Raw genomic sequence first — 13,150 nt, 5'->3', positions numbered from 1 at the left:
AAGTATTTGACCCGGTTGTGCATGGTCCTTTTGGGTTGCCTTCACCATAGCAACTTGATAGGATGATTTATTAAGAGAGAGTAAATATTATTAGTATATTATGAGAGTAATATAAAGAATAATATATTGTTATTTGATTAATATAAGTCATAGAATTAATTGGAATTAATTTGGTGACTTAAAGAGATTAATTAAATAAGAGGGTATAAACTGTCAATTGTTTGATAGTTAAACTTTAGACTGTAAATCCATATAGATATGTATTGGACGGATTCTAGAAGCTTGGGATAGCTTCAAATCGTCCAAGGGGTTATCTAAGGAATGGATTTGGATAGCTTTAAGAGAAGATTATCCAATTAGGGTTTAGGTTGTAACCCTTAAGGAGTCTACATGTATAAATAGACCCTATGGCATAATAAAATCAAAACTTCATCTAAAGTATAGAAACCCTGGCCGATGTCCTCCCCTCTCCTCTCTCCCAAATCATCCTCCTTGCTGTTTGGTGTTTGTAAGCCATTAGAGGAGTGACAATTGTGACTCTAGAAGCTCCAAGACAACAAGATCAAACAAGGAATTCAAAGGTATGATTCTAGATCTGTTTCAATATTGTTATTACACCTAAATAGTCATTAGAAGTCTTGGATTCAAAGCATGTTTAATTAGAAAGCCTAGATCCAAGCATTAGGGTTTTGCATGCGCACATAGGAAAGTTCTTATGGCTAAAACCCATCATTACATTCATGTAAACCCTAATACCCATGATTGTCCTTAGATTGTGTATACCTGAGCAACCAATCTTAGGAAGAGAATTATACGTAGCAGTGTGGGATTTGTGACTTTGTTTTTGGGTAGGAACCCTAGGATATTAGCAGTTGAGTAGCCAATTGGGGAGTTAAGTGCAATGAATTCGGCAATGATCCAGTGTGGGCGGTCTGTCAAAGAGCCAGACCATCTCGAGACTTCGGATTTTGGATTGAGTAAATGTGATCATATAGCAAAAAATTCATCTTCAAAATTTAGAACCATAGCGAGGGTTGGTTACGATTGCCTTGGAAAGGCTGGGGTTATGATCGGGGTTATGGCCGTGTTGTTCAAGTTGACTGGTGTGTAAAGGATGATAAGAAACCATTTCGAGGAAGAAATCAAATTTAAGTGGGGGAGAGTTGTAACATCTTGTTTTAAATAGAATAATTAAAATAATAGACCCGGGACCCCGAGAAGTAATTTTATTATTGTATTAAATTATTATTGCCCAAAATTAAATAATAATTAGTGGGGTGTTGGTTCCGGGAAGCCAAACGACAATAATTGAATCTGTGAGAGTTAAAGTGTAATTTTGAGACTTCAATTGTAAAGATTTTCATAAGTCAAGGGGAATTTGGTATCATTTGAACTTAATATGAAAGGTTTTTGAATGGCTAGGGAAAAAAGGGTAAATTATGTACCTAATATGAAATGAATTTGTCATGGAGGGGTCAAATGGTAAATTTAGGATTTATATTGAAAGAAAATAAGGAAGGAGGGACTAAGAGTGTCATTATGGACCAAATTTTGGGATGCAGCCGGTATATAATGTAGTGACCAGTGAACCCTAACCCTAGAGGCTCTAACCATCCAGCCGCCACCTCCTTCGTCTAGCCGCCTCTCCCATCAGCTTCTTCCTGTTTCGAGCAACCAAAGGCAGTCGAGACCCTTGCTGCCGGCGACAAGGACCATCGGTATCCGTATTTCTATGCAACTACCACTTATCTCCATTCCATTCCGACGTGACATCCATGCTACCACCTTATCGGAACCGTCACTCCCGCTGTAGAGGTTGTAAACCAACCACCATTGTCATTGCGAGAACTCCTGATGAAGACGAGGACCACCAGTAGGTCCGCTCCTTGGCTGTTGTTGCTATTATTCAATGCAGCCTTTGACGTGGGGGAAGTTCTGCTATTACTAGCCATTGTTGGCCGCCGCCTATCGCCACGGAGTGGCTGTGTAAGGTGCGTGGTTTATTTTAGATTGACGTTTGGGTGGATTCTTCGGTAGCGAGATGTCATTCTGTGGAATGCTCGCCGGAGATCGAGGAAAGCAACTACCATTGCTGCCGCTTGCTGTCATGTTTCCGTCGCCACCAGCCACCATGGAAGGTGACTGTGTGTGTGTGATTTTTGTATTCATTAGGTGGGTGTATTGTAGTGTGTGTTGTAGTGAGTGGGTGTAAAACTTTTGGCCGAAAACTGGAAAAGAAGCCACCACCACCACCATGAGGTGGTGGCTGCCACCATGAACAGTCGTCTGCTGCCATTAGGCAGCTATGTTGTGTGTGTGTGTATTTTTTTTAGATTGTATTGTAATTTGTAATCAACCGGAATAAGGAAATGAAACCGTAACCGCAACTGTCCATCGTGTCGGGTGGCGGTGTGCTTTGATTGCGTTTGGACCTCGTTAGGGGGATGTTTGGACAATGTGGAACCAATGGAACCCTAATGGGCCCAAAGAAACCCTAGTGGGCCCAATGGAACCCTAATGGGTCAATAAGGCCCAATGTGACCTAAAAGCCCAACCAATGGACTAATGAACTAGTATTGGGTTGGAAAACCCTAAGGGCATAAAACCCTAACTTGTGGAAATTGATCGAGACACACACACGGGAATTATTTAATAAACTTGAAATATTAAATAATAATCATTGGCAAACTAACTGAAGGAAATAATGGACTTAATGGATTAAGTCCTTAATGGGTTAAGTAAGAAACACTTAACCCTAATCATCATTTCATATGAAAACCCTCATTTTAGGATTATGGGCTTGGACTTAGCGGGACTCATATTTGGGCCATCGGAATGGAATCGGGGTATTAAGCCCAATCACACCATATGACTTATTTAGTAAAGTGAAGGATTTAATGGATTAAGTCCTTAATGGGTTAAGTGAAAAACACTTAACCCTAATTGTCATTTTATGTGAAACCCTAATTTCACTTGAGCTTTGTGTTGGGCCTTTCCATTGGTCTTTGGTAATTGGATTATTAATAGACCATCCCAGAATGATCATATGGACTAGAATATGTTGATGGGTTTTATGGTAAGGCCCATATGAGGGGTTAGGCCCAATTTGGAAAATTGGGCCATAGTTTGGGCCTTTATGATTATGTTATATTGGACCATGGGAATACCAAGAGTTGGACCATAATAATTGGATGGGCCTTAAGGAAATACCATGTAGAGGTATGGGCCCAATTTGGAAATTTGGGCCATATGTTGGGCTTTAGCCCATTATTTGATTATTGGGTCTTTGGAGTTTGAGTTGGACCTTGGGCTTGGAACCCAATTATTAATTGGGTATTGTTTGATGTTGACAGTTCAGAAATCTGTTAACCAGCAGCTGAAGTTTTAACCGTGGGACTTCAGCAATGTCAGGTGAGTTATCCTCACTATACTCAAGGGTCTAAGGCACCAAGGCCGTCCCTTTGGATTCTTATCTAGTTATGTTATGATAGTATGATCTGTTAGATCGGTATCTTAGAGGATAGGATAACATTATGTAGTATGTGGTATGATCTGTTAGATCGGTATCCTTGTAGATAGGATGGTATTATGTGCTATGTGGTATGATCCGTTAGATCAGTTGTTGTCTATAAACTATTATGTGATTATCTGTTATATATATATATATATATATATATATATATGTGTGTGTGTGTGTGTGTGTGTGCACATATTTATTTGGCGGTTGAGGCTTATCTGCTTTGTGCGAAAGCCAATAGACCTGGGCATTCCAACCTGTTGGTTGTGGGCCGTGAGTATTCCATCCCGATGATGATTGGAATCATAGTGTGTGGGCATTCCAACCTGTTGGTTGTGGGCCTGGGGTATTCCAACCTGATGGTTTATTTGACCCATAGTGTGTTGGCATTCCAACTTGTTGGTTGAGGGCCTTGGGTATTCCATCCCGAGGATGATTAGACCCACAATATGTTGGCATTCCAACCTGTTGGTTGTGGGTCAGGGGTATTCCAACCCGATGGTTGACTGGACCCATAATATGTTGTTTATGATTATATGTGTATTGTTGTGGGTATGGGTATGTTGGGGGAACTCACTAAACTTTGTGCTTACGGTTTCAGTTTAATGTTTCAAGTGCTTCAGATGACTTGGCAAGGCGAAGGCGTGACCGTACACATCCTCGTGTTTTGGACTTATGGTTTCTGGGATACTCTGATATTAAACTATTTTGAAAACATTTTGTAATAACTAATGGTTTTTGGATGTTTGAAAAGTTTTAAATTGGCTTGATTTTTATGGGTGTTACATTTTGTATGCTAGTTAGGGTAATACCTTGGAAAGTTCAAGTTTGCATGTATAATAGAGAAAACATAGATCCAAGGTATTTAGTGTTGCATGTACACGTTAGGAGTGTTAGAATGCTCAAAACCCAACATGATCGGTACCCAATTATTGCTCACTAACTTGTTTCTATCAGTCACACAAGAGAATCAAAGGGGCAATGAATTATCGGGGTCTGTTATTCGAGGAGCGAATAACATGGTAATATCTTGAGAGGGCGGTCTGGCAGTGAGACAAGCAACTAGAGTTTCCAGATTCAAGAAAGTCAGATCGGGTATCGTAGCGGCAGAGGGGTCTGTCCTTTTTTCAGGTTTGAGAGTTCCTGTTTGGATTTAGGTGTCCCTAGAGGAAGATAGTTGTGTGGTATGAGATCCTTTCGGTGGTGCTTTTTGGGTTGTTGGGTTCGATCTATGTGATGTTGAGGAGCGATTTCGAGGGCAAAATCTAATTCAAGTGGGGGAGAATTGTAACATCTGGACTCCCAGGTATATTATTCACGTGTTTAATGTTGATGTTTATTGAGTGACTTGACGAGTTGTGAGTCCAACTCGAAGAGTACAGTCGAGTTGACCGAGTAAGATTAATGAATGAACTCGACGAGTCAAAGATTCGACTTGCAAAGTTGGTGTTGGGCAGAGAAACCCTAATTTACCAGGGTTGGGGCCTATATAAGAGAACTTATGCCCTCATTTCTGCCTCCCCAGCTGCTTAACCTTCCTGTGTAAAACCCTAAACGTGTGTAGTGAGCTATGAGAGTCTTAGAAGCTAAACTTGGAGTAACCTAGTGCATGTCTTGAGGAGAAGAGGAGATTATTCATCAAGGCAGCAAGAGAATCGATTGGATATGGTGTATCTTCATGCAAGGGCTTCAGTGGGAGGTAAAAGCTTGCACCTTTCTCATTTATTTGCCTAGATCTCATTTCTATGGAAGATTAGGGTTTCTTCCACCTTTTGATGGGACTTCGAGCATATAGAGTTATCTTGGGGTTTAAACCTTAGATCTGGACCTTGTGAGGTCCCTAGAGTCCAAAGGTCCCAAATTTATTCATCCATATGAGGGTTATTGTGCTTAACACCTTGTGAGAGCATGTTTTGGTATGTTGGAGCAAAATTACCATGCATGAATGTAAAGATCAAAGCTTTACATGACAACTGAGTCGTGAGATGCTAGATCTAGTGTTTGGAGTGGTAGATCTGCTTAGAATCGTCTGAATGAGGTATGAGTTTGAATGGACTCGTCGAGTCGATGAGCTGACTCGACAAGTCAGTGTGGGTTTGTCCCGATGAGCTTGATCATGTGATAACTCGGCGAGTTAGGGGTCAACTTGACGAGCTGAGTGCGACCTTCACGAGACTTATGAGGAAATGAGTAGACTCGACGAGTCACATGGGTGCACTCGGCGAGTCGGGTCAAACATGGACGGTTGACTCAAGTTTGACTTCTGTTGACTTTAAGGTTTGGTCAAGCATGAGTAATGGAGACCATGGAGGGGTAAAATGGCCTTTTATCCACTTCAAGAGTTAGAGAGAGAAAGAATAGCCTCCGGTTATTAGAGTCGTGAAAAGAGTATTAATTAGAGATATTCATCATTTATGTTAGGCGGAGGCTGGTCCGAGATTCGAGTGCGTGGTTATTTCTTTGTGATTTTTCTTTGTGACCGGAAGGTCTTATGGGCTTATATTTGTATTGTGATATCGTGCATTATTTCTTTGTGATTTATGTTGTGTATTATTCTGAGCTTACAGAGTTAGGACCGGAGGGTCCATCAGAGTTGTGGAACCGGAGGGTCCCACTAAGACACATCGACCGGAGGGTCTTACTATGTTATAGCCTCGAGTGGATAATGAGTTGTATGTGGTATTTTGGGGAACTCATTAAGTCTCGTGATTACCATGTTATGTGTTATGTGTTTCAAGTACTTCTTAGGATCACAGGAAGGCACCGGCTTGATTGTACACACATCCGAGATTGAGTTGTGATTGAGAAGATCCTGGAGTTTTGATATATACAGTTTTGATTATGAGATTTGATGATCTGACATTGTGACATTTTGAGATTTTATTATTGTGATAAATGTGTTTTTAAATTGAAAAATTTTGGTTTGAAAATTTACGTTGTTACACTACTTTAAGGGTATATGTGTGAACAATTTCATTTAATAACTATAAAGTAAATATATTATTTGATATAATATAAATCACTTTATACCTGTTAAACTCATCCAAATCAAAGACGGATGAAAGATATTTATCCTTAACCAGACATCGAGGATATCTGACACAAAATCCTTATTCTAAGATATACAGTAGGTTGGCTCACACATCGTTTGTATCTTGTAATTGATGAAGTGAGTTATTGAACACCTAAATAATGTCAATAACTTTCACTAGCTCTGAAGGAAAGATAAATGGCAATACACATTTTTTGAACTGCGTCAGAGATGAAGTATCGGTAGTTATGTATGGGTATTCTATTTCCAATACACAACTACCGGGTATTCTATTTCCAGTACATAACTACCGGGTATTCTTTGTACCAAGAAATATTCCCCTGCAAGTTCATTACATGGCACAAAGCTCTATTGCCAAAGAATACCCGGTAGTTGTGTATTGAAAATAGAAGCTCCTCCAAATCAACCCAAGAATAAGTACTAACTTCTTTGCATAGAAGATAAATGCATAGTAAATTGTGGAATTCAACACCCATCAAGATGTTAACAAAAGCACCACAACATGATGTCCTAAACATTGCATGTGTTGGTGTATGTAAACGAGCAATGATTTCCCTGCCGAGTTTAGGTCTGCAGATTGTAGTGACAACCGCGTTGTATGTCCTATCATGCTAAAATGAAAGGAATTATAGTTAGACAGTTGTTGCATGTTCCGAACTAAAATAACTATGTTACGGTTAAAATTTCAGAACAATATCCTAGAGTACAATGTGTGTTTCTGACAAACGTATTCCGGAATACCATGTCAGAATAGTTCTTCATATTTCAGAGTTGTTCTACAAATTCCAGACATGTTCGTTGTATTTCGGAGTCGTTTCGGACAGGTTCAAAATTATGTTTTTTTAAGATTAGATGTTCTAGTGCACACATAAACTCATATATAATCCTACAATAGTCTAAAACTAGTAAAATTCAAAGTAACGATAAATACTTATTTAATGGCATCAATTCATACAAAAAAAAACAAAAATATCTACTTTTTAACATATATTCGCTAATAAAAACATATAATTATAGCAATAATAGATACATAAAAATAAAAACCGAATCTCTTCATTGTTAAAAGAAGACATTATTTAAGTTTGATATTGTTCGGAATGAAAGTGAGTTTGAAATAAAGTCTGAAATTAAAATTAGTTCAAAATGTTATATAAATAAGGAACCATGTTCTCGGGTCGGATCATTTTACCTGTTTATCCATTTCGGAATTCAGGTTCGAAATGGACATTCCGAACCGAATTGTTATTTTTCAAATGAAAAAATAGTCAATTTTTTGAAAAAAAAAATCCACCGATTAGATTACTCAATTTCCTAAAATCAATTCCCCCAACAGAAAATATAACATAAATTAACTAAGATTTTTTCTAAAATAATACAATTGAATATTATAATATAAAGAGCAACAAAGGTAAGTAATCAATTTTCCTGATCAATGGACCAAAGTTTCACCTCTCTTTTTTCTTTTTTGGGTGAACATGCAAGATCTATTTCATTATGTCACTAAGCTTTAATTATTATACATCAAACACTATCCGAATAAGGTATGTACATGTATGTAAAAAATAACAATTCATTAACTAATGCAAACATTCAAACAAGAATATAATAATAAAAAGGTAATAGGTCTATGTAGCAATATGCTAGTCACATATTTATAACTTCTCAATAATTCATAGAACATATATTGATCTTCACATTACTTCACTTATCAAACACCATACCATATTCATATGATTTTAATTAACTTAATGATCATGAAAATACACCTCCAATTCTAACATTAACTCAAACCCCCCAACCAATGCTCCTATACATAAATCACCTCCAAACCACTCTTAAACACTTCAACAACAATAAACCATAATTTAACCCCAAAATAAATATATAATAAATAAAACAAACCTAAATTACCCAATTACTTTAATCCATAAAACTTAAGCAACAAACACTTAAATTCCACATCCCCAATTTCACAAACTTAAAAGGTCACCCAACTTGTCTTCCCCTTTCTTCTCCACCTCCACATCCACCGGAGATGATGGATCCGTGGAGGAGGCAGTGGTGGCGGCAGATGGTGGTGGTTTTGGAAGCTCCGTCAAGATCTGAACAACCTCTCTCATAGTCGGGCGTTCCACCGCCTGTTCTTCAACACACAACATGGCGGCGTAAAACACATGCATCACTTCATGAATCGGGACAGTTGATAATCTTGTATCCATGATTTTTAAAACACCTTCTTTGTTGCCATCGGTCATCTTTCTCACCCATTGAACAATATCGACCCCATCACCAAATTCACCAACTGGTTTTTTACCGGTTACTAGTTCCAAAAGAACCACACCAAAACTATACACATCACTCTTTTCATCAACCTTTAGCGTGTATGCGTACTCTACAAAAAAAGGTAAAATGAAAAATAACCGTTATTCAAAAATGAAATAATAATCACAAAAATAATCCGTAACAAAAATGACCAAAGTAAATGGTCTAATTTAGTTGCACATTTACTTTTATCGACAAAAGGCTGCAAACTTGTATTTCGTCGACCTTTGTCAGTTTTTTGCAGCCTTTTGTCAATAAAAAAAATTTTAAGTTTTTAATTTCTTTTTTGTGGCAAGCCAATTGCAAAACTATTTGTTATGCAAGACCATAATTTTGGTTATTTTTGAGATAATATATAAGAAGGAAATTACCAAAATAACCAAAATGGATTGAGTCATTTTGTTAAATGCCCACCTTTTTTGTACTTATAAAAAAATGCCCACCGACTTATATAATGCAAATTACATTTTAAAAATAAGGTTTTATGTAGAAAAGTTCCATTGTTTTAGGAAGAATTTTGATAAAGTCCTAAAAAAAATTTAATAGAAATCCCGATTATTTAATTTTACATGATAATCTGTCCTTTCTAGTTAAAATAAAATTAAGGATTTTTTAGTTAATTTTGACAAAATATTAAATAATCAGGACTTAATAGTTATAAAAAATTAGGAATTTATCAAAAAAAAGACATGATTTTTCTTGGAATTTTGTTTTTGAAGGTTTTTATGGTCAAAAGACAATTTTCAACTTTTAATAAGCCTATATAAAAATGGTAGTCATTTTGTGAAAAGTATCAAAAAGATGGTAATTTTGTAATTTTTCATAATCTAAAAGCTATAATCATAATTAATTAGGTTGATAATAATATATACCAGGTGCGATATATCCATAAGAACCGGCAATGGCGGACATGCATTCGGAGGTGCCGGAATCCTGTAAGAACTTTGCGAGCCCAAAATCGGCGACATGTGCTTCAAAATTGGAATCCAAGAGTATGTTGTTGGATTTGACATCACGATGGAGGATTAATGGCGAGCAATCATGGTGGAGATAGCAGAGACCCTTTGCTGCTTCCAATGCGATTTTATATCTCGTGTCCCAATGCAAATGGCCACCTTTTTTGCCATGAAGCATTTCTCCTAAACTTCCATTAGGCATATACTCGTAAACCAGAAGATTCGTTTCATGATTTGAGCAAAACCCTAGTAATCTCACGATATGGCGATGTCGGATTCTACCTAGGGTTTGGATTTCAGCGTTGAATCCATGGTCGTGAGCTGAACCACGGCTCATGACGGGTAACCGCTTGACAGCGACGTGTTCGTTGTTTGGCATGACGCCTTTGTAAACGACTCCTGCACCTCCTTTTCCGATGATGTTGTCTTCTTTCAGGCTATCGAGAACGTCATCACAGGTGAAGTCAAGGCGTTGGAAGGTTGTGAGCTTCCATGCTCGAGCTTCGTTTCCTTTTTTGATGGATCGAGCTTTGAGAATGGCCGCAATGGCAAATGCGATAGAGCAGAGGAGTAATCCGATGACGAGAAGAAGCTTGACGGAAGATGAGAGTGGTCCTTTTGAATGTTTTTGATGAGTGTTGTTCATGGCGCCATCTTTACATGGACCTAAATAAGGTCCACACAGATCGGGATTCCCCAAAAATGAAGTGTAATTGAAGTAACTGAACTGACCGGTGCCGGGAACAAGGCCGGAGAGATTGTTGTAGGAGAAATCGACGGAGGTCAAGCTTTGCATTAAAGATATGGAGGTTGGAATTGTCCCCACGAGAAGATTTCGGGAGAGATTCAAGTAATTGAGGATATGCATACCTGTGATTTGAGTCGGGATTTCACCGGAGAACTGATTCCGGCTAAGATCGACATATGTCAAAAGCTTACACTTACTGATGTCCGGTGTAATCTCGCCGGAGAAACTATTGTGACTGAAATCAATCTTCGACAACTGCTGGAGTTGACCTATTTCTGGTGGAATGGCTCCGGTGAACTTATTGCCATCAAGCAGAAGCTTCTGGACGCCGGTCAAGTTACTAATGGAAGCCGGTAATTGACCGGTGAGGTGGTTGTTGGACAGGCTAACCTGACCGAGACTGCCCGAAACAAAATCTGTCACCGGAAACTCACCGGAGAGGAGATTGTCTTGAAGTTCGACCTGTGACAATTGGGGCAAACTAAAAAGCCCTTTCGGAATCGAACCATTTAGATAATTCTCTCCCATTCGGATTCGACTTAACGATTGACATTCACCCAGAGATTCTGGAATAGGTCCAAACAAGAAGTTCCCTAAAGTGATTAGGGTTTCGAGTTTATTACCTGTACACAAATTAACAGGAAGCGAACCGGTTAATTTGTTCGAAGACACATCGAGAATCTGTAGCTTCCCGTTCTTGCCAAGCTCTTGAGGAATGCTGCCGGTGAAATTGTTTTCCCAAAGCTGCAACACCTCTAACTCCGGCAGCTCTCCGATGTACTCCGGTATAGAACCGTGGAGTTTGTTTCGGAAAAGGTTGAGAAGAGTTAGGTTGGCGAGCTCTTTGAATGACTCCGGTATCTCTCCGGTGAACATATTGTTCGATAGATCCATTGATTTTAAGCTGATTAAAGTCCCAAGCTCTTTCGTTAGAGATCCAGAAAGTCCGTTTACTTGTAAAAATAACGTGTCTAGGTTTTTAAGATTTCCGATTGCAGGAGGAACTTCACCGGAGAGACCGCAGTTGGCGGCGTCGAAACGGATTAGGTTAGACAAGTTACCGATTTCCGGAGGAATACCACCAGAGTAACCATTGTAATAACCGAGGTATAGCTGTTTAAGAGTAGTTATGTTTCCGATTTCCGGCGGAATAGTACCGGTGAGCTCGTTCCCGGATACGGCCAAATATTCAAGTGACGGAAACCGGCCGTACTCCGGTGGAATAACACCGGAAAAGTAGTTTCCGCCGAGGTGAAGATGACGAAGTGACGCCATTTCGGAAACGCCAACAGGAAGGTCACCGGTGAGATTGTTGTTGTAAAGGTCAAGCACTTCAAGAAGCTTAAGGGTTGCGAGCTCCGGCGGGAAGGTTTCATTAAAGATATTGTTTGACAGATTAAGAACACGAAGACCAGAGATTAACGAAATCTCCGGTGGGATAGGTCCGATAAAGTTGTTAGCAGCGACAGTGAGATTAACGAGGTTGCGGAGGCTACCAATGTCAGAGGAAAGAGCGCCGGTGATGTTGACACCGGAGATTTCTAAGGCGGTGACGCGACGTCGAGAGTCGCAGGTAACGCCAAACCAAGTACAGTGGCTAGTGGAGATGTTCCATGAGGAAAGAGAAGACTGTGGGTCGTCTGTAATGGAGGTTTTCAGGGAAAGCAGAGCTCGAAACTCCGGCAAGCGGCCTGATTTAATGGCGGAGGAAGTGGCTAGTAATTGTAACAGGAGGGAGAGAAGAAAGACCCTCATTTTGGGTTCTCGATCACACACACACACTGTGTGTTCCGATGATTGAAGGGGAGTGGGTGAAGTTAAAGTAGTCAGTGAAGGGGGGTTGAGGTGTGGATTAAGATTTTCTATTTTTGAGTTTAAAATTATGAATAGTGAACTGAGGGAAAAGGGAGGGTACTTTTGGAAAGGAATAGGGGGGACGAGGTTAAAAAGGTCTTTTTAGTTGACATGTCCTTTTGGTTTTCTTGTCATTCATTAGTGCCTTAGTGGACATATTTTCTGTGAATTGTTTTTTTCGAGCAATGAGAAACCATGGCATCGAGGAGTTTGATTTCAAGAAAGAAGAACATGACTTGCTCTAATTTTAAGAAAATTTAATGAGTAGTTTTTGTTTTTTTCTTAATTATTAAAGTAATGATATATATTTGATGATAAAAAAAAAATACGGATAGGATTATAGACGACTTAATTTTGCTATTTGATTACGTATATTAGATTATATATTTCTTCCTTCTCAAAATTATAGTCCGTCTTTTTCTTTTGGTTTGTTTTAAAATAACAGTTTACTTCTGAAAATAAATAACATTTTTATCAAAATATCCCTTCATTATTAGTTAACCAACTAAGCATTTAACGGAACATTAAATACAAAGTAAGGACAAAACTGTCATTTTATTAAATAAAGTTAGTGGTAATTAATGTTTTTCTTAATCTGTGTGTTTTTTATCTGTGGACAATAATATTGAGACGGAAGGAGTATTGGATTATAGGGTGTGGTAAAACCACTACGACACTGTTCAATCAGTCTTAAAAAATTA

General features: G+C 38.7%; 1 protein-coding gene across 1 annotated transcript; it reads right to left on the bottom strand.

Moving 5' to 3' along the window:
• Positions 1–8,274: 8,274 nt before the first annotated feature.
• On the bottom strand, positions 8,275–12,465 carry LOC145097465 (uncharacterized). Its single transcript, XM_079035034.1, has 2 exons — positions 9,764–12,465; positions 8,275–8,961 (listed from the first exon to the last, which is right to left on the bottom strand). The coding sequence occupies exons 1-2, from the start codon at positions 12,348–12,350 to the stop codon at positions 8,540–8,542; spliced, it is 3,009 nt and encodes a 1,002-aa protein (XP_078891160.1). The 5' UTR covers positions 12,351–12,465; the 3' UTR covers positions 8,275–8,539.
• Between the last annotated feature and the right edge of the window lie 685 nt (positions 12,466–13,150).

This window comes from Lactuca serriola, chromosome 4, assembly GCF_051521515.1.
Source record: "Lactuca serriola cultivar US96UC23 chromosome 4, Lser_US96UC23_V15, whole genome shotgun sequence".
NCBI classification, from domain to species: Eukaryota; Viridiplantae; Streptophyta; class Magnoliopsida; order Asterales; family Asteraceae; genus Lactuca; species Lactuca serriola.
Note: the sequence above shows the minus strand (reverse complement) of the source record. Positions and strands in the feature narration are given on the sequence as shown.

Coding starts and splice junctions, on each gene's coding strand:
- LOC145097465 (XM_079035034.1), bottom strand. CDS start 12,350: ATGAGGGTCTTTCTTCTCTCCCTCCTGTTACAATTACTAGCCACTTCC. Junction 8,962..9,763: donor TTATGGATATATCGCACCTG/GTATATATTATT, acceptor CTTTTTTTGTAG/AGTACGCATACACGCTAAAG.